General features: G+C 40.6%; 1 protein-coding gene across 1 annotated transcript; it reads left to right on the top strand.

The window, feature by feature from the left end:
* Positions 1–405: 405 nt before the first annotated feature.
* FOXG1 (forkhead box G1) lies at positions 406–3,078 on the top strand. The gene has a single exon (XM_039537417.1). It carries the CDS (start codon positions 798–800, stop codon positions 2,184–2,186), a length of 1,389 nt encoding a protein of 462 aa, XP_039393351.1. The 5' UTR covers positions 406–797; the 3' UTR covers positions 2,187–3,078.
* The last annotated feature ends 19,794 nt before the right edge of the window (positions 3,079–22,872 follow it).

The raw sequence follows: 22,872 nt of genomic DNA, 5'->3' as shown, positions 1-22,872 counted from the left end.
CTCTCCTTTACAAAAAAGAAAATAATATAGAAACAAACTTTAATTGCTTAGAAAAAATATTGAGGTACAAAACTAAAATTATCCAACACAGAGGGAAGGGGCAATGTTGGCTGAAGAGGAGTGGAGTGTGGGGGAGAGGGAGGAATGAGAAAGGTAAGCCTCCGCGGCGATGCGTCCTTCCCCTGGTATCCCTGCGCGGCGGGGGGCTTTGGCCGTGCTTGGAGGGCGAGGGGGGAGCAGGAGGAGGAGAGAGAAGGGGTGAGGGAAGAGGAGGAGAGGGGCGTCCTGATTGGCTGGCTCCGGGAGAGACGCTCCTGCACGCCGAGGTTTCTGATTGGGCGACCGGTGGAAAAGGTTAAACCAAAAATTTTTTTACAGCCCTAGCGTGTGTCTGTAGCTCTGAAATTAATTGTGGCTAAAGCTGTCTCTATAGCTGCCTCTGCCGCTCTGCGCCGCCGACCCGCCCGGCTGCCGCTGTCCCCCCCGGCTCTGGTGGAAGCGGGGGGACCGGGCACCATGCAGGAGTGCTGAGCGGGGCGGCGATTGCGCTCAGGGGCTCCGAGCGGGGACCGGGGTTTGTTTTTCCTCTTCCCTCCCCGGCGGCTCCTGTCCTTGCTACATGCCTTGCCAGCGCCTGCGACTGCGGTCCAACTGCGCTGCTGCTGCTGCTGCTGCTGCTCCAGCCCGGGGTGCCGCCACCTCGCTGCCCAGCGCGGCCGCCGCCGCCGCCGCCGCCGCCACCCCGCGCGCTGCTCCCTGGGCCGCGGCAGCAACTTTCCCCCCCAGACTAGTGTGTGATGTTGGACATGGGAGATAGGAAGGAAGTGAAAATGCTGCCGAAATCCTCTTTTAGCATAAACAGCCTGGTGCCCGAAGCCGTCCAGAGCGACAACAACCACAACAGCCACAGCCACCACCACAACAGCCACCACCCCCACCACCACCATCACCACCACCACCACCACCACCCGCAGCAGCAGCAGCAGCCCCAGCGAGCGGCCCCGGCCGAGGAGGAAGAGGAGAAGAGCCAGCTCCTCCTGCAGCCCCCCGTGGTGGCGGCGGCGGCGGCCACCACCTCTGGCACCTTGGAGGTGGCCAAGGAGATCCTGCCGGGCAAGGGGGAGCCGGGCTCGGCCGCGGCAGCCGCAGAGCTGGAGGAGAAGGAGAAAGCGGCGGAGGAGAAGAAGGGGGCGGCGGAGGGGGGCAAGGAAGGGGAGAGCGGCAAGGAAGGGGAGAAGAAGAACGGCAAGTACGAGAAGCCCCCGTTCAGCTACAACGCGCTGATCATGATGGCCATCCGGCAGAGCCCCGAGAAGCGCCTCACCCTCAACGGCATCTACGAGTTCATCATGAAGAACTTCCCCTACTACCGGGAGAACAAGCAGGGCTGGCAGAACTCCATCCGCCACAACCTCTCCCTCAATAAGTGCTTCGTCAAGGTCCCCCGCCACTACGACGACCCGGGCAAAGGGAACTACTGGATGTTGGACCCTTCCAGCGACGACGTCTTCATTGGAGGGACCACGGGCAAGCTCCGCCGGAGATCCACCACCTCCCGGGCCAAGCTGGCTTTCAAGCGAGGCGCTCGGCTCACCTCCACCGGACTGACATTCATGGATAGGGCTGGATCTTTGTATTGGCCTATGTCCCCTTTCCTCTCCCTGCACCACCCCCGGGCCAGCAGCACTTTGAGTTACAATGGGACCACGTCCGCCTACCCCAGCCACCCCATGCCCTACAGTTCAGTGTTGACTCAAAACTCTTTGGGAAACAACCACTCCTTTTCCACGTCTAATGGGTTAAGTGTTGATAGACTAGTCAATGGAGAGATACCTTATGCCACTCATCACCTCACAGCAGCAGCTCTGGCCGCCTCAGTGCCATGTGGCTTGTCAGTCCCCTGCTCTGGCACCTATTCCCTAAACCCTTGCTCTGTAAACCTTCTAGCAGGACAGACAAGTTACTTTTTCCCCCATGTTCCTCACCCTTCAATGACTTCTCAAAGCAGCACTTCAATGACGGCCAGGGCAGCCTCCTCCTCCACGTCTCCACAGGCGCCCTCCACTCTCCCTTGTGAGTCCTTAAGACCTTCTTTGCCAAGTTTTACAACAGGACTTTCCGGGGGACTTTCTGATTATTTCACACATCAGAATCAGGGGTCTTCTTCAAACCCTTTAATACATTAACATCCATGGGACCAGACTGTAAGTGAACATTTTACACACATTTGCATTGTAAATGAGAATTAAAAGAAAAACAGAAAAGTCCAGGTATTTTTTATTAAGTCCCCCATTTTCTGTACGTTTGTTCAGTCTTTAGGGTTGTTTATTATTCCAACAAGGTGAGGAATGTCAGCAAGGTGCAATGTGGGGAGATGACATTGTAGACTATGAAGTTTGGAAGTCAAAATTATAGTAGAATGTGTATCTAAATAGTGACTGCTTTGCAATTTTTATTCAAAAGTCTATCCCTAAACCTCCAGATTTTCCATGTTTGCAGTATTATAAGTTATCATGGATATGTTGGTGGATGCAGACCTTGAAAAAATACTAAATTTATTAAAACAATGGAAAAATTAAAATGTAATTTGTATTTAAGCAGAAGTAATAGTAAAAGATGCCCAAGAACTACATTTTGGCCATTGATTATTTTGTCCTTTTCTTTAATGAGCTGATTTTTTTATTTTTGTTTACTTTTAGACCAAAGATTGGGTTTTAGAAAATGCACTCAGTGTACGAAGTAATTTAAAACAACATTGTTTCAGCTTGCAGCACTGCCCATTCAAATGAATCAGAAGGGGACAAAATTAATGATTGCCTTCAGTTTGTGTTGTGTATATTTTGATGTATGTGGTCACTAACAGGTCACCTTTATTTTTTTTCTAAATGTAGTGAAATGTTAATACCTATTGTACTTATAGGTAAACCTTGCAAATATGTAACCTGTGTTGCGCAAATGCCGCATAAATTTGAGTGATTGTTAATGTCGTCTTAAAATTTCTTGATTGTGATACTGTGGTCATATGCCCGTGTTTGTCACTTACAAAAATGTTTACTATGAACACACAGAAATAAAAAAATAGGCTAAATTCATATATACTTGACAGTTTTTTGTCTCTTTTATTAAATTGAATTAATATGCAAAAGGCATTAAAGCTATAGTGAATTCAAAGTGCTAGATAGGTAGGCCCCCATTTTTCACATGCTCCTTTTTTCTTAATTCACGTTGTTTTTTTAAATCTACATTATATATTTTTAAAGGAGCAGGCTATTTAATCAAAAGCTAAGACCACTTCTTTTTTTTTTTAAATCAGAATTCCCTATTGACTTCAATGGGGAGTTCTGCTTAGAAACTTTGTAAGATATGGCCCTAGTTACTATACTATGTATTAAATTAGAGGCGGCACAGACGTTACATCTTAAGCTTATGTAAATATATAACTGTATAAAAGAGATCATTTAAATATACATATATATACAACTTTGTCATAATTCCCAAAACTAATTCAAGGAATAATTCTTCTGAAAGGGTTAATTTTATTTTTAAGTCAATTGAGGACATATAAATGGCTTACATTTCTATATATTTTGTATGAGGTGTTTAATTTCCGTATTTGGCTTATATATGGATAGATATAGCTAGATGTAATACATGTGTATACATATAAAACGACAATCCTTTCCTTAAAAAAAAAAGAGAAAAAAAAGACGGTTCAGGAAGCATATACACTTTTAATGCTGCAAACACGTTTGCTTAAAATATTTGTAAAAGTATTCATAGTTATCAGTCAGAATTTATTGTTTCTATGGCTGTTCCTCTCCTCCCTCCCCCCCCCCCCGCCCGCCCTTCACCGCGATTAAAGAGTCTAATAAAGATGTGCTGAAGTTGCAGTATAGTACAGTGAAAGGTAGTGCTGAAGTGGTCACATGATATAATGGATTGCATAGCAATGTTTAAGATTTTCAAAAATAATTATCAGTTTAAATTTGAAGCACTAAAATGAATCTTTTACACATTCTGTCCTCCAGCGATAAATATCCACTGGAAGCCCACTAGCATATAAAAACGTACGTACGTAAGTATCTTTCATTTGATGGAGAATTGATCCTTTTGCTTTAAGGGGGCAATGTTACTACTTTCTTATGCCGTACTTGATCCTAAAAAGAATCAGTTTCTTGATGAGTTTAAGACATCCTATGAAAGCCGCAACTCTTGAAAATAATTAGAAAACTTGTGCAAAAAGGTTTACGAACTAATTGGATCCCGCAGTGAGTCCGTGGAAGACAAGTTGTTCATTTGTTACAATTGTATAGTCTGAAATGTGTTCTCCAGTAATGCAATAAGCCGGCTACTTCTCACAATAGGCCCAATGAAAAATAATCTCTATCCCGAAGATGTTATCGGCAAACACTTTAAAGAGTTGATCTTAAAAGACTAGGGGGTAGAGGGGGAAGGAGTAACAGCAAACCTAAATTCTTGAAACCAGAATATTGACGACACTGGGACAGAGAAAAAAAAGATCTCTGAAAATAAGAATTAAACAAACAGATGCAAGTAAATCTGTAGGGAAGAGGGAGGAGTGAAAGGTTAAGGAGGAGATGGGACACCAAGTTCTGCACATATGGGGAAGAGGGAGAGAAATCGCTGATATTCTTGGCTTCCATTCTAAATTCAGCAATTCAGATGAATAATAACAGTAAGAAAAAGGTTGCTTTGTTTTAGTATAAAGGGATACCTCTTTGAATCCCTCCCCCAAATTCTTCACTCTGTTGCAATTTAAATTCATGCATCAAAGAATAATTGATCGCAACAAGTAAAAATAAAAAGGCCTCGAAACAATCAAATCTGAAACTTCACTTGATCAGAAAAAAATCGGTGTGAGTTTAAACTGTTAAAACGTGGAGTTTCCGTTAGGTATATTTTTACCTAAGCAAATTAAAAGAATGGCATCTGCTGCTGCTGACAAAGGACATGATTTATTATTTAACACTTGCAATTGGTTGCATATTGTGGGAAATTCAATAGCACGTATTTAAGGTGGTATTCCATTTGCAATCCTTCCACCCCCCCCCCCCGCCGATAATATATTGAGGATTGAAAATAGAAGCCAGATCGATTGAAAGCATAATCTTGCCATGTCAATGTTTTTCATGGGTTAATAAGCATTAATTAGGTAAACGTAATAGATAATAATTCTGAGAAAAGGTGTTACAACTGTATTTTTATACGCTTCCAAAAGACAAGATTTAAACAAGCACTCATTCTTAATGCTTTACTTAAGGTTCAGTGATAAACTGCTGCCTAAGCGATTCTGGTCTTATTGACTTTTTCTCTTCCCGTTGAAGCGGGGGAGAGGAATATGTTTGGTTTGGTAGTTTACTCAAGTTACCACATAAATATTACCTGGGATGAAAATGTCTTTGGAAGGAAAAGTGCTAAAGTAGTCCTATATTGTAACAGGCCTATTAAGGCCCCAAATTTGTCTTGGATTTATCTCCTTCCCACCCTACAAGTTAAACCTTTTGTTCATTCAAGATATCTTTTCACACATACATATGACAGTTTGGTATGGAATTTAAGGCACTATTTTATCCTTCAAGCAAATAATGATGTGATCTGATATTGTTTCCATAAACTTTTGACATGTGAACGTCTGACGTCGAACTTTTAAGAACTTTTACTGATTTTTTTTTAAATTATTTATCACGTGTCAAGCCATACTAGGGGCCTTTGTTGGCGTTTCCTTATTTGTATTGTTTATGGGGTTTTTTTAGAATTAAGAAGCTATTGCTATTTTTCTGGTTTGTGTTTGGGATTATTGCACGTGTCGGTGTAGTTCATATTAAAGAAATTTCCAAATGTATTTTTTAAAATTGCCCTGGGGGAAAATGATTGAGTGATAATGAGCTCTAATATGAGTAGAAAATACTGCTCAAATTTATAATGAGACATTAAACAAGCATCCTCGTTTAATTTCTATATTTTCTTTAAAATATTTTATATTTCTCTAACATATTTTATATACCATAAACTGGCTCAATTCAAATCCTAAGAGTTATGTAGAACAAATATGAGCCAAAATCATTTAAATTATAATGAAGGATGATATAATCTACCCTAAATTCGACGATTATTTGGATGATACCTTTAAAAAAATGTCTGACCCCTGCACAAGTTTTGGTAGGAGTGCATGATGATTAAGGTTTATGTCCGAAAGTATTCGCAAGGGGGTTTTGTTCACCTCCTCATCACCCGTTATGCGATTAGACCCAGGCAGCACTTACTCACCCCTTCCTCAGGCAAATTTCATTGAATTCCAGTTACTCCATAGCTGAACTCAATGAGAGTTTTGCCTTGGTAGAGTCAGTGTTGAATAAGACTTATTGTTATTTTTAGTGTTTGTATTATTTTACTGGTCATAATATTTTCCTAAGGACAGAAGAATCTATAGATGTATATATTTAAATCTATATTCATATAGGAACATGGAATTAACCATATAGAAGAGAAAATAAAACCCTTATATATTTTGTTTCCTCTTACACACATTATATATATACATATTCTATATATACTGATAGAATATATATAATATATACACATATAGAGAATATATATTTATATTTTATGAACTATATACTTTTTCACAGTAGCGTCGGGGCAGATTGGTATGTCCAATGCTCTTGTTTTGAAGACTGTTTTCCTGTGGTGAAGGTGCCAGGGTAAACGGGTCAAAAAGTGGTGGCGAACTGGGTTAGCAAAAGGTGAAGGTGAAGATCATTAGAGGTTTTAGGGCAGGCTGTGGCTGTTCTGCTGGGTTTGTGTGGCTGTGCCCAGAGGGCGGAGTTCCTGCATATTCCTACCTCACCGGAGAACCTGCCCTCAACTCCACTGCAGTTTATTCCAGACAGATGGGACCCTCCAGAAAGAAAACCTGCCCAGCAATCTCAGCAAGCCTTCCCGCCAGCAGGGTAGGTGAAGATAAAAGAAAACCTCCACTACTTCTCCCTACAGGCAGATCCCTGTGATGCGAATTAAAATATGTGACAGACTTCTGTCTACACATACTATTTTCCACTACCCAAATAATAACCAGCTCGTCTGCACGACTGAAGCATAGTTTAAAAACACCAGTTACATCTGAACTGTTTGTGCCCAAAGTTAGGATTTTCCTCCCACCCCCCAGCTCTTTAATTTAATCAGGTAAAATGCACATTTCTTCATTTTTTAAAATAAATTCTGCCAGTAAATCTATGAGTTTATTTTTAACGTGATTTCTTTTTCTAATTAAGAGAACTAAAGCCAAGGAAGAGACACGTGCAATGTTTTGTTTGGCTTTTTAAGACGCTGTGCAGAACTACCTGTACCTGAAAGAAAAGAAAGGATGCCAGGATGCTGACGATACTTTCTCGAGCAGATTTGGTGAGTGTACATTTTATTCCTCTGCACTCGTAAAACGGCTGTACTCACTGATATCAGCAATATTTACACGTAGATTTATCTTTTCGATCTCACTGTAAAGTAGAAATATGCTTTAGCGTGAACAATTTAATACGTGCTTTCCTTTTCCAGAATTAAAGCTGCTCTTTAATCGAAGTCTTAAAGCGATGCCGTTTCGGTGTGTGTGTTGGAGGGGAAGTGGGGGTAGACTGTGTTTCTAAAAAATAATAACCTCCCCCCCCCGAACATTTAACTTTTGGGTTTTACAAATGGAGATGGGTTTTTCGGTGGGGTTTATGCCTTCCGGATATAATGTAAATATTGTTAAATTTCTTAAACGCACAGGAAGCTACTCTTGCCAAAAATTATATGAGAACAAAGATGGAGACTTTTAAAATAATGTATATAAAACGAGCATCGCCTTTGCTCTGGATATACCAGCAGGCAAACGCTTGCCCCCCAGAAATGGAGAATGAATCCCTTGACAATTTCAGGCTCCACTCTAGAGTTTGAGGGAGGGTTGTTTTGTTTTATTTTATAATAGATCAAGGCATTTCTGCTCGTCCTCCCACCCCCCAAAATGCTGTGCCCCTGCGTGTCAGAGATATTGAGATTTTAATATACGTAGGTGCTATACTTTGTAAAAAACGAGAGGGTGATGACAGTGTTGTCCTGCTCGATCTATTGATTTGACAAACTTGATCATATCTCCGGGGGGGGGGAGGGAGAGCGGGGGGCGGGGGAAAACTGTTTCTAGACTGACTGAAGTTCTGGGTTTTATGCCTTCGACACGGCTGGGGGGGGGCGGGGGAGAACAATGCATCGTGCCCGACTTTGTTAATGATTTTAATTCCCTTGTTCCGCAATTTGTAATCTCATGAAAATAATTAATTTTTAATACACCAATTTAAGTTACCAAAACGCAGTGAGATAAGACACCTGCTGAAGGTAATCAGAGCAAATGGTAATGAAGTGTTGAGGGGTGGATCTCCCCATTCACATTGCAGGAAATGGAAGCCGTGTACAGTTCGTTTCCCGGGGAAATGTATATACAAAGAATGAATTAGCTTTAAAGAGAGTTGACAAATTGTTGACAGTTTGACAGAAACCTGCCTATAGATTAAATTGGTTCCGTAAGGTCTAAATAAGACGTTTGTCGATTTCTTTAAAAATTAGTTTGGATTTAGAAATCTATAGGTTTATATATTTATGCTTATATCGATAAGACTATCGGTCACCATAGCGATCTCGGTCGTACATCCAGTGCGAAGCTGTTGTTAGCGAGACAGCAAAACTGCTGTTAGAGACGCAGATGGTTAGATCGAGATGTATAGATATCGCTATCGCTCTGGATATGCTACGCCTGCCGTCCTCAGATACAATGTAAGCAGCGATGAGTCTGCTGTGCCTGGGAGCTGCTCTCAAAGCAGCAAGGTGAGGGCGCTCTTGTCTAACAGGAGAACTGGAGCTCCTTGCTTGTCATACACATACAGGTTCGATTTTCAGGTGCCAGAGAAAATAACTGTAGAGCAAAGACAAAAAAAAAAAAAAAAGTCGATCCTTAGTGTTTACACGGTGCCTGTTTCAGATCTCAGCACTTTATCTGCCAGTTGATAAAACTGTGTTTTCCCTGTGATAGACATTTTTAAAAGGATTTTGCCCCTTTCTCTTTCCTGTTCCTCACCAGTTTGGCAATGACTTACGGTAATTCGGCTGATCTGCTTCTCAGGCAAAGTTTACATTTGCTTTAACGATACAAACAGTTCGCTGACCTCAGTTGGGGACTGGTCGTGTTGTAGCTTTCTTGTTGTGAGCTGACAACAATATGGGAACAATGTATTAAAGCACAAAACCCAAGCAACTGCCTTCTTGCCCCTTTTACAATGCCATTTAACAGAACGCAGGCTAATACCAATGCATATGAGCAAGTCACCTCAATAAAACACTGGAGAAATGTTACAGATATCAGTGTTTTAATTTAACGAAAGGATTATCAAAAACATCTTAATGGTGTATACATATAATTACCTCGCCAAGGCTATCAAATAAAATAGGAAGCATTTTTTTCTGTTATTAATCAGCAAGGTGAAGATATACTATTAACGGTTTTGAACTACTACTAATATTAATTATTAATAATAAATAATAATTCTGTGATGAGTACCAGGACACATTACAATTCTTAAAATAGGATTCCTTCTGTTTATGTGGAGCTGTTCTTAATTTCACCGGAAAGATCTATTAACTTAGGCTATACAGTCACACATGAGGCTGAAAAAAATCTTACATTTGTCATCCTGCACTAAAACCATTAGTAAATAACCCCAATAAAGTTAACTGCAAATTGCTGCTTAATGTTAAGACTGATATTAAGTGCATTCCTCATTCAAGCGAATCTGACCTATTGAGGTCAATAGGGGTTTGGAACTGCAAAGAAGGCAGGGACCCGACGGGCTGTTGGTTTTATTTTCTGTTGCACTGCATTCAGTAGATATCCTTTTCACCGTGACATGAGCCTGTGAAAAGAGACTTTCTTTTCCTTCGGATCTGCAGAATTCTTGTGGAGCAGGAGTTTGTGGAGCTCAGACGGTTTTTATCGGGATTAAGCTGAGTCGGAAAAGTTCAATTCTATAGGCGAGACCTTGGCTAAATTCCCCGCTGACTTCAATGGGGCCAGGACGTCCACCCAGAAATTATTTGATAGACGGTATTTAAGGTTAAATTATCTTTTACATCCACCATATACAATGGCAGAGAAGATTGCCCTTAACGGCCAAAAATCTTGTTAGCATCTGCACATAAAGAAAAAAGTCTCATAATTCTTCAGTGTATTCGACGAAGGGCTCAAATCTTTTTAAAAAAATTGTAACCGCATGCAAATAGTTAAAGCCTGCTGTTAAAATTCGCGTTTTCCAAATGGCTACAGTATTTTTGAAAATTTAATACGAGTAATATACACCCCGACTGCCCTTTTCAGGTAAAAATCTCAGTGATGTTATAGCAAAGATGGCATTACCCTTCCTTTTCTCCCTAGGTGTACACACACACACACACACACACACACACACACACACACACACACACACACACACACACACACACACACACACACACACACTTTTCCAAACAAGCGTGTCAGTTCCACCAAGGAGACTCTTTAACTGAATATCTTAACTAAACAAAAACTGAAACAATTATATGCTGACAGATTATTAGAGGAATCTGTTCAAGGGAATTAATACAGATCTGATTAAATGTATCAGATAATAATTAATATTTGTTCATGCTATGGCTTGTAGCTGATTTGCAAATGCTATAATGGTTAGAAAACCTAATTTTGTTCTTCTGAATGCATCTTCACTGTGTGTGCGTTTTGAAGGGAAAATCTCAGTGACATGAAATGGAAACTGTATTTTTGTTATCAAAGGTTACGAATTCATGAAGAACACACGTGAACCGTATCAAAATTGCATTGAGCTAAAGTGTCAATGATCTTTTAAAATAAATACATTCCACTGCTTTTGGAAGATATTCTGATTGTAAAGATTGGGGTACATTTTCAGCATGAAAATTCTTAAATCGGCATTAAGTAATCATGTTATTATTTCCATAGCTGCTTATTCAATTTGGATAAAGTTGTCTACTTAAGGAAAAATCCGAAGGCCATCTTTTCTGTCAGATCATTAATATAATATATGACCAGGTGGAAGGGTAGGAGTTATTAACACTATTTTTGATGATTAAATCAGTGGAGTTAAAATGACTAATAATTAAATATGGATAGTGCAAATTGCAAGTTGGAACAGCAAAATCGATTGTCTCTTCATCAATAAGACAAATGTTGGCTTGCTTCCTATTGATTAGTGTGTTTATTTATCCAGAGGTTTGGTATTTACTTACATATTTCGGTTTCTTTGTCTCCTGATTATTATACCAGGTTGGTTTGAAAGAAAGAGCTTATACCGGGAAACACATTTGACAGATGCATTTTTAGCAAACTTGATAGTGGATTATTGCAATACAATAAATTTAACAAATTACTTATACATGCTTGCTTTTCAAGCAACTAGGAAACCGTTTCAGAATAAAACCTCTTGTTGCATTCAGGGGTTTTGCTTTGAAATAAAGATAAATTATGTTTAGATACTTTTTTATTAAAATAACCCTTTTAAATAAATGGTTTGGTGGAACTAAAGACATTACACAGGAATTATACTTTGTCTTTACTTCCCCACTCTCCCTTCCTTTGTAAATCTAAATATGTTCCTAGCAATAGAGTAGCCTCTGGAGTTTTGTAACAGATAGAATTTTAGAATCTAGGGTTATATGAATATATAAATCAGAGATCGGCTGATTTTTTTTAAATCTGCATTAAGATATCACAGTAGTGGATAATAGCAACAGGATACTTTAGATACCTTTGTGTCTTCATGTTTTAATATATTTAAAAGATGTTGCGGCTATTCCTGTGAACTCTTTCTATAATTGGAGCATCATAGATCGAAATGGATTTTTTAAAAATCTACATTTTAAATGAACATTAAGATACAGTAGCACCTTCTTTTGCGGCTGTTTCGGGAGATACCGTGACGTTTCAGCCATGTTTGCTATACTTTTCTATAATTCAGAATGATAATATTACAAATAGCAATATTATTCCGCTCACAAATACCCATTCCACTCTATCGTTTAGGAAAAGCTGTAAAGAAGCAGTGTAAAAACTTAGTCACTGAGGAGGAATTATTCCTGTTGTAGTCATCAAATCATCATGTTCGACAATAAGAAAGGAGCCAAAATATTTTAAGAGACACACACACATACGGCATTTTTTTTGAGGGGGAGTTCTATGGCCTGTGTTATATAGAAGGTTAGACTAGATGACCACAGTGGTCCCTTCTGGCCCTGGGATCTGACTCTTTGACAAGAAGGAATTATTTATTTTGCATAGACGGGGAATTCATACGTTTCCCAAGCTGCGTTTCACCGTATCTACCCCAAAACTGTCATTAACATCTGTAGGTAATTTTCCTGTTTGTCAGAAGAGTGTTTAAGGGTAAGCATTATAATATCAATACTGTTCTAAAGGTTAGGAAATGAAACCAATGTGGGATCCTTTGTTTATGATCCTGCCTAGCTGTCAAATCGCAATCTAAAAATATTAGTGCTTTTTGACTTTGAACAACTGCTTTCTTGCAACTTGTAGATGTAAAATGCCAGCGCATCAGATGATCACATAGATAACCCCCCCCCCCCCGCTCTCTTTCTCTGGTATAGTTGAAGGTATATTCTTGAATCTTATAGCGTTAAGTCTCTCCTGTGAATGAACTAGAAAACACTCGACAGATCGTGAATAATCGTTTTAATGAGTGTGTAAAGCGTGCGACGGGGTGCACGGAGCTGTCGGGTTAAACAAACAACTTGTACCCTGACGAAATCTGATTGTTAAAGTGCAAAGTGGTGTCAGTCCAATTTCCATCCCAGTCCTAAAAACCACAGATCTAAGTCGCAGGAGTCCAATTTTCCCCATTAAAGAAAAATAACAATATTTTCTGAACGCAAGTGTGATCTTCTTTAATGTTAGTCCTTGCTGAACAAAAAGACCATTTGCAAACCATAAAGGTATCAAGGTTCTTGGTTTGGTTTTGTCTTCAGGAACAAGTTAACAAGTTTATTTTTGACATCTAACTAGCGATTATCTGATCGATGTGGTAAATATTTTCCCACTTTTTTGTTTGTTCACAGATCATTGGAGGTAAACATAGGGTTAACTGGATCAGAATAAATGAGGTGGGTAACACTGTATTATAGCTATTAACATTTGCCAGATGTTTGCATTTCGGGCAGGTTTTCTAGCAAAGGTAGATACAGGTATTGGGTTTAAGTAAGATGGATACTATAATGTTCAACTATAGAGAATTTGTGAATACTCAATATCCAAGTCATCAGCTCCCAGGAAGACAACTTTCAGTAAAATGTTGTGGAAAGAGATAGAGACTAAAATTTGTGGGGGAAATATTGCAGGTGTTTATTATTATTATTATTATTATTATTATTATTATTATTATTATTATTATTATTATACAATAATATTAATTATATTATTGTATAATAATATACAATATTATTGTATAATAAATTATTATTATACAATAATATTAATAATAATCATTAAATATAAATAGCAACCTGCAGACAACTCAGAACATCCGATGTTCTCAGGAGAGATTGAAAGGTTTGTATATGTTTGGGATGCTCAGAGTTCTACCCTGCTTTTCAGGTAGAATTCTTTTATTTACTCAGACAAAAACTCTAATTCAAATCAAATGGACTTACCTTTATTGTTAATCAGCCTCACCATCATCATAAGCTTATTTTTACGGCAGCTAAAGCCTTCAAAGTGGGCCCATATGGGCTAGATCCTGGAAATCCCACTGAAGTCAGGATTTAGTTTGAACATACTAAGTGCGGGCCGACTCAGAGGAATACATAACAGCGAATTCTTGAAAGCAACCCAAATGGAAAATCAAACCCATTTAAAAATTCCCAGGTTACACGTCTCTATTTAATAGTTTTTGAAGAATTAGGTTAATACAGATCAACTATATACATATCTTTATCTCTCTATATATTTTGCATGAATATAAGTACAGAGGACTGATCCTCTGTCCACTGATATCATGGAAATTTTGCCTATGACATCAATGGGAGCAGGATCTGGACCTTTTATCATTTTGTATGGGTATGCAGATGGCGTGATGACAGTGTTTTTCACATGTTGATTCTAGCCTGGTATTTCTATAGTTCGAGTTAAAACTCTAGATTTTTTTCAACAGGGTAATTTTGTACCGAACTCAGGGATGTTGTAGGTATTAAGGAAAGTATATAAATTGACTTCTTGTCCTAAATGCAATGAAATTTATATTGGGTAGGTGCCATAGAAATCGCTGTCAAAACGCCCATAGATTTCAGTGGCATCAGGTTCGACCCGTTTTCCAAACATTTATAACTAATATACCATACGATCTCGCATGACTGGGAATTAAATCTGAAGAATATCCCATACAGCGAGCTATCCTTTAACAAACGCTGAGTTCAAATATTATGATTCCATCGATTGTTTTACCCCCGCCATCGGCATGATGCAGATTGCAAAAATCCAGTCTCTATGTAGTTTTACCATCTAAGGGTCTTCTCCTCTGTTCCCTCCGCACCCATTGGGGTCAATGGGAGCTAGGGTTCAGAGATGAATTCCTGACGAGAAAAGGAAGAAACATTGTTCACAGAATAACACGCAGAATAACAGACAAACGTAACATTCTTTTACGTTCTGCTAGCCCTGAATTGATCCTGACAAAGAACCGAAAACAAACAATAACTTATGTTTTCTAAACATTTTCATTTTTAACAAAAATGTTTTTAAAATGTTTACTTTGTATAATTCGCACCTACACCGTTCGTCCAATTGTTTAGGTAATAAATAAGGTTGTCTATATGTAACCCTTTAAAAAGCAGCATGTCTGTTTCATCCACAATACAGGCTCTTTATATAATCCTGTTTCAAATATACAAACACACACGTTACGAGGTTGTGTGTGTTTGTGGATCTACTTCTCGGAAGAAATGCACTATCAAAACATTAATTATATTTGAAAGGGAGACGATTATTTGTCTGCGAAAGAATTACATCCTTGAATATATATTCCGCACAGATCTCGTCTCCTGTCTGCAACGAGGGTTGCAATTGTAGATCTGTCTCAAATGATGTACCCTAAAATGCAGGAAGGTGTATCACAGTACATTTGTAGAGAAAAGGGAGATAATCCATTTATTTTACACACATCTGTAGGATGATCGTTAAGGGAATGTTGAAATCGACTTGCAGTTGCAACGGAAACATGTTAAGAACATGTACATTCGTGTTCTTTACTACCGGAAACACAATGATTTTGAACATATAGACACAGGGATGATCCCAGTTAGTTATTAAACACTGTAAATCACCAGGGTTTTGGCCTACAAGTCCTGTTTATTTTTAAAAAAATGCCAAAATTGACATGCACATATTACTTTAGCTTGTAATTAAAATCTACCAACGGTGTGAATCATCAATGATGTTTTTTAGATTGTAGTTTATTTACTTGGCTTTAATAACCCGATTAAACAGATTTCCTCATCTCGCTAAACTTGTGCTGCGAATAATAATGATGATGACGACTCCTTTTGAATACGAGCTGTAGCAGGGAATCTTGAAATCCATTCATCTGAGTATATTTTGTTCTGGTCTTTTTCAAGTACTGCTCCATAGTCCTGCTTTTTTAGTTCTTCCACAACGCCAGGCCTGGTAGTCACTGATGAGCGCCCCTAATTCAGATTCAGTGGCTGGATCCTCATTTTCATGTTTGGGGTGACGGGAGAAGGCGATTTGTCCCTAAAATGTACTAAGTAGTGAGGCCATGGGAGACCTGCCTAGCATCTGGGCCTCAGGAGATGGGTACTTCCCCCCTTCAGAGTGGTTCCCGGATTATCTTTCTTTGGCTACAGGAAAATGCCAGGGGGGTGAGGGGGCTGAGGAGAGCTCGCCACAGGCGTGAGGCAGACGGAGCAGCGCAGAGTGCGTTACTGTGTGTGGCTGTTTCTGGGCTGTGTTCTCTACCCCAGTAGGTATCTTTGGAGGAAGAAGGTGACATGAAGAGGTGCGTCTGACAGCCAAAGTGGGGGAACTGTCCGGGAGAAGGACACGTGATGAATGGAGAGCTGCGTGGTCACGGTGCAAAGGCAGGATAGGACAGTGTGCTGGTACCAAATGTCTTTTTTTTTGTCCGCTTGAACAACAACACAAAATTGGGGGGAGGGGAAGAGAGCTGGGGGTTGGGAGGGAGAGATCCGTGGAGTTAGTGGCTGTCTAGAGTGTAAACACGAGCCCATCATCTCCCCGGGAGGAGGGGAGTCCGCTTTTGTCAAACCTGCTAGTGTCTGGAAGATAAAGGCAAAGAGGCCACTGGACCAGCCTGAGATTCTGCCTTGAAATCTGGACCCGAAATGATTCAAAGGACAAAAAGAGAGAAAATAATCCTAAAATCTCCCAGGCAGGCAGCTGTCCGGGGTTAAAACCGGTTATTTGTTAATTGCCTTGGTATCGTAGAGAGGAAAGGCTGCCACAGAACGCGGGGGGAGGGGGGAGAACGGTTTCAAACAATATCTGATTCCTCTGGTAACTTGGTACAAGTCTCAATTCAGCTGCAGCCCAGACAGCTCTCGAGGTTGTGGGGAGGCTGGAGATGTAAATGTTGTAACTTCTCGGATTGCGTGTGACCCTGAGCGGTACTGCTATGATTTCAATAAACACTTTAAAATCGACTAACCTAGCTCCTCCATCCGTCAGAAAACATCACTTCGAGTCTCGAATAAAATATTGTGGAATAGTCTGAGCTAAACGTTGCTCTGCAAAAGCATTTTCCTTGCCAATCTCCCAGTAACTGCGCACACCCTGGCACTGGGAGTTCAATAAACGACGCCGTCTTTATATCACTTACCAACAACAGGTTAAAATTCACTTCTATCACTGTGTTCTTGGGAAGTGTGAGTGTGTGTGTGTCCGGGTGTGTTGGGGGAGGGGAGGAAGGGATCTGTTATAATGAATTCGTTTGGAATCTGCACCCAGATCCGTATATCTTCCTCTCTGACCATGGACAGTCAACCCCAGTTTTGGTCTGAAAACCTATTCGAGTGTGCTCAGTGGAGACCGAGCGGGCGAGATCCCTTCACTTTACTGGAAGTCTGTGGTGTGCTGAGATCTGTACTACAACCAGACTTGATGTGACTATGTCTACAGTTTCGTTTGCTACCTATCCCCATCTCCTATATTTAAAGGGAAGAAATAACGTTCCCTAGAAATAATTACCCGGGACGGCAGCCAGTATGGGGAAAGTGAGTGTGGATGGAATTAGGGATAGAACAATGTCCTGCAATAAGTAATCGTAACACAAATTAAACAAGTATTATTGGGTCATACCATCCTATCAGTGCTGACCCCAGCATGGAACGAGGTGCTGCTGTTCAACTGGGAATTTTGTTTAAGTACTTATGACAATAAATGGCCCATTGTTATTAAAATAAATGGGCTGTTAGATTTCTAAAAGTTGTATTTTAAAAATATTATCTATTGCGCACCTGTGACAGCTAAAGAATAAAACAGAAGAAAAAAGGGAGTCACCTCTAAACAATAAAAATAACATCTCTTATCGAAGAAAGCTAGCGAGATAACTGAGAGCTCTGTTTCCAAGGAAAACTAGAATTAGTTCACTATAGGTAATATACAGAGTTAGCCAATGTATAGGATATACAAAGAAACATCACAAGGAGATGCACAGTTATCCCTGTTGAAATCAATATCGAACCTGGTTTAAGGTCCAATCTGCAAATAATTATTTGCATATTTGTAAAATAGATTTGTATATTTTTGCTATCATTTTCTCGGGACATTATAATTTTGTTGATTCCCTCCTTTTTTGATTTCGCCTCCCTTTTTAGTACACAAGACACTGATTACGTTTCCAGTACCCATCACATTGTTTAATTACAAGAGACAGTGAACGATGCGGGGAAGAGAATGTTTCAGATAACGCTGATGAACCATTTCCCAGATATTTAAATTTACAACGTTTGTAGCTGGATAACAAAGTGTAAGGATGTAACAAAGTGTAAGGATGTAATATTCTAGAGGGAAGCAAAGGGAAGGCAGATGATCCACAAAGTACAGAATATTTAGGGACCATCTAATGAACGGTGCTTTCTATTTGTAAACTGCAGCCGTTGTTTGTAATAGGTTTCTCTTTTCTAACACGTCTCTTTACCAGGAACGAGAGATGTGTCATTTGACTTGGCGCATTGCAGACAATAACGTTATTAAATAAGTTCCCCATTGAAATAGATCATATAACATTTAAAAGAGGCATGCTCAAAAGCAAAGGCTTTTAATTTATCCTTCTGGTAAACGAGGTTATTTGGAGTGGAGCTCCAATAGCTCTTAGCTCAAATAATATCTCCAGAGAAATGAGAAAACGAAACGGCACCACTCTAACGCCCATCTACATTTTCAGCAAAGCAGGAAAAACTCCTGCAATTGATGCTATACTCTAACGACAACAAACTGCTCGGCCTAAATGAGTATTAAACCACCCCCAAATCATCGACAGCGGGGCTTTGTCAAAATGAAACATGTAGGTTTTCGAAGCTTTCCTAACCTGAGCTATTTCAGACACAGGCTTCTTTCGCTGATGGTGGGATTATCTTTTTTCCTACCCGGGAAATGTGTAAAAGTAACCAAAGTACTCTTTTGTAAATGACCCAAATCCAGTCTTTTTGTTGTTGTTGTTGCACTCCCTGCTCTAGTTTTATGAAGCCCGGACTTCACTTTCACATCGCGTCATCCTAGAGGCAGCCCCTAAATCTCGACCGAAAGAACATTTTTATCCCGTCATCAGACACGCAAGAAGGAAAAGTAATACATTTGATCTCCTGGAGCAAAGAGAGCGAGACACTGTAGACTCCAAGCCTCTTTCAAACACTTCAGCGACTAGGAGGGGGGGGGGAGAGGAAGGGGTGTGCATTAAAAATGATAAAATAAAAACATGATATGAAGATATATTTACTGTCAGCTGAGAGCCAAAACATTTACGCTCCCACGCTTTTTTGGAGCAAATAGGAACTTAAGTGATGCATTTTAATTATGTTAAGAAAATAACCCGGGGTCTCTTTTTTCAGAGTCTAAATAAATAACAGAGTGTTCTGTACTGATGATGTCTGTAACTGGTGATGTCCTCGCATATGCAGCCACTACTGTGAGCTCTGAGAACCTGGGAAGAATGGGGTGTTACTGGCAATTTATGAAAGGAACTATCCATTATTTGTGGGTTTGCTGAAACAAAACCGTGCAAAGGCTTTTCTGACAGTCTGAGAGGTGAAAAGAGGGCCAATATTTTCCTAAAGCTATGGACCGGGATGATGTATGTCTAATCTCACCATTGTTTTAAGCCTGGAGTGAGGAACGATTTTTTCTCTCAAATGGGTTTTAAACTCCTTTAAATGGTGGGGGAAAGGGTAGGTGTTTCCCTGATACACAGGGAACTGGATGCCCCGCAGTCTCCCAGATCAGCTTGAGGTTTTTTTTCTCCCTCTGGTCTAACCTCTGACAACTTTCTCACTGCATACAATGTGTGTCTAGTTTCCAGAAGATTGTTGAGACCTTTCAGAAAGGGAGAAATACTCAGCAAAACCATTCGTTACTCGGGGGGGGGGGGAAGGAGGGGAGGGACTGCTTCAATTTAAAGTGTGATACATTTGAATATGGTCCCAAAAGGGGAAAAAAGTACGGGAAGAAGGAACCCCAAGGAGCAGACTTAAAGACAGTTGTGACACAATGTAAAAGAAATGCAAGTAATACACACACACACATGCATAGAGCTAACAACCTTCCTATGCAGAGGAATCAAATCACTGGTAGGTTTCAGCATCTCAGACAAATTCTCCTGTGTTGGCTTTTCAGAAATTCGCCTGGCACTTTAAGCCAGCAGGGGCTACTTCACCAATAGATTCCCCACAATATATAACTTATTTTTTCTTTCACTTAAGATGAAGGTCTTCCATAGATCCAGAAGACTCCCCCCTCCTCCTCACTTTACAGAGGGATAAGTTCTGTCTGGCAAACACAGCAACCCAGTTTTGTTAGCCTTAAGCAGGCAGAGTGGAGAGTAAGGAGGAACTCTCTAGGCAAACTTCTTTCTTCTTCCTGCGACTTCAAGGCTTTGGAATCAAAGGGCCCAGAGGTTCTGCATCGGCGTCTGTGTCACAGGTCAAAAGGATGCAGAAACTGGAGGGGAAGGGGTGATGCTTAGATAGGAAATGTCAGCTGACGTCAACTCTTTATTTGACCACAAACAAGTGTTTGTGGTGGTGAGGTGGGGGAGGGGAGGTACACATACAGAAGAAGAGAGGGAAAGAAGAGGAAAGGGGAAGGATGGAAGAAACCCTGGCAGCAGTGCAAGTCAGTAACGGGGCTGTAAAGTCAGGGTGCGGAGCATCCTCAGCCGAGATAATCAGTCCCAGGAATGCAGCAGGCCATAGCATGTAGCACCTGGCCAGGCAACAACAAGAGCTGGGGCTGATCATTGGGCCGCATGGTCCACACTCTAGGCTTGTTTGCTGACTGCTTCTGACTGGTAGCAGCCCGGTAGGCTTCCTGGCTTCCCTATCGTCCAGCCCAATCCTCCTTAGACTTACTGCTGCACCTACAGGACAATTTAGTTTGTCCTCAGTCTTCCTTGCACCAGCTCTTCCGTTCCGGAGCCTAAAGAGCTCCTGGCTTTTGTAAAACCCTTGACCCCTTTCCTGAGTTCTCCCTTAGTATCTACCCCACTTTGCTACTTCTCTTGAGACTAGGGGTTAATCCACATTCTTTCTTCCTCCTCCCCGCCCCCCGCTGCTGTGCCATTGCCCCTGCCCTGGTGGTCCTGGAGTATAACTACAGGGAATGGGATAACATACAGAAAAGGAAGAAAATAGGTTTGAATATTCACGAAACATGCAGTAATAAGGAGATGTATCAGGTTGGGGAAAAGTCTCCTAAGGTGAGTCTTGGAAGCCCTGTGAATGCAACCATTTAATGCCGGACTGGCCAAAACTCTGGAGAATAATGTACTCTGGCCTTGCACTGGCAGGGGATGAGATGGCCTCAGAGTTTCCTACACCTGTAATGTCTATCAGTCTATGATTTTGCAAAAGCACAAACCTATTCAGTACATTAGTTGGATGTTCACGCTACATGTATCAGCATAAACTCTCTTCAGATATTGTGGCAATAAGTACCATATCAGAACCTAGATAATACAGAAATGATATCAGCAAGGACAGAGTTAACATTGTTGAATTTTGACTGTTATCATTAAACTTCAGAGGTAACATCCCAGGACCAATGAAAGGGCACATTTCAAGTCTTTTGTGGAACTATTGTTTGAGGCTGGCAGGCTCTGGGATCAGGAAGAAAGCCCTGCATTGGTTTACATTCAAAAGGTCTCTCCCTCACAGCGACAGGACTAGAAACTGAATTTTATGTTTTTTTAACTAATAGAATCTTATGTTCTGCATAAACTGATGAGATCATTGGGGAAGTGGCCCATTCGAGCTCACTTCAAGCCCTACCTCTATAACTGAAACAAGCAAAAGCCATTACTTGCCTTGTCCACATCCAGTTTTTAACATTCACTAGTGGCTCCTTTGATGTAAAGCAACCTTCACTCTGGCTGTATACAAGCACGCAATACGCATATGCTTTTAGTTTCCTAGGAACAACACTTCTCCTGGCAACTGGCATATTATCATTCATTGGCCCTTTCATTAATGTCTTTCTGGTCCAGATTTCCAAAGATATTTAGGCACCTAAAGATGCTAGTAGGCACATAGTGGGATTTTTAAAAGTTAGGTACCCATCTCCCATTGATTTCAAGAGTTAAGTGCCTACTTACCTTTGAAAATGGTCTAATTATATCTGACGAATTAGAGTTCATACATGGTCTGATCCAAGATTTCTACATGGGCAAAAGCCCATTGACTTCAGTGATCCTCTTTTTCCTCTACATGGACTGCAGTATCATGTCCATAGTATGTAAATAGCAGACCCCACTATGAAACATTATGTGGATACTGTAGATAGACAGGGGAAAGAAGGTCACGCCTGATTTCTAGCAGGTGAGAAAAGTGGCATGTTTGTGTACATGAAGGAGTAAACAGAAGCTGAGCTGAATGATTAGGTGGGAACACCCTAAAATTTATATTGTATTCTTGGTTTCTTCTGTGTAATATCTGATTTTGATGACACAGGGCTGGTGGAAACAGAATTGGAGCTCTCTCTGAAGTCATAAGTGTTCATGCAGTTCTTCTTAGACCCAATAATCGAGTCCTTCCCCACACTTCAGAACACCCTGTAGCTGCAGGACTGAGAGCTTTCTTCACCCAGCTACCCAAAGCAGAGAGCTAGCAAGTTTTAGATGCATTTCATTGATCCCTTGGATCTTGTTGCTCCTGGCCTCCAAATGGCTTCAAGAGGAGAGAGTGCAGGAACCATGTGTCAAGCTGGAGCTGCCAATTGCCAAAGTGCAGGGCAGCTTCTTCTTCCTCAGTGTATAGTCTGCAGCACTGGAGCATTAAAGGAAATATGATATTGTAATGATATAAACACTGAACATTCTTCCAAAGCAATGAGCTAATTTAGAAATGATGGTGGCTTAATGGGGTAAGCAAACCTGAGGGAAATGGATCACTGGCAGCTCTTGGAATTTACCTTTACATGACATTAATAACAATCATTGTGCTCTGGGCCCAATGCAGTGGTTCTCAACTACTCATACTCTATGTTATTTCAGGCTTTACACACTACAT

The sequence above is a fragment of the Mauremys reevesii genome, linkage group 4 (genome assembly GCF_016161935.1).
Source record: "Mauremys reevesii isolate NIE-2019 linkage group 4, ASM1616193v1, whole genome shotgun sequence".
NCBI lineage: Eukaryota > Metazoa > Chordata > Testudines > Geoemydidae > Mauremys > Mauremys reevesii.
The sequence above is the reverse complement of the archived record's forward strand: the minus strand, read 5'-3'. Positions and strand labels throughout refer to the sequence as shown.

What these genes read in the sequence shown, in the direction of transcription:
- FOXG1 (XM_039537417.1), top strand. Translation starts at nt 798, where the DNA reads ATGTTGGACATGGGAGATAGGAAGGAAGTGAAAATGCTGCCGAAATCC.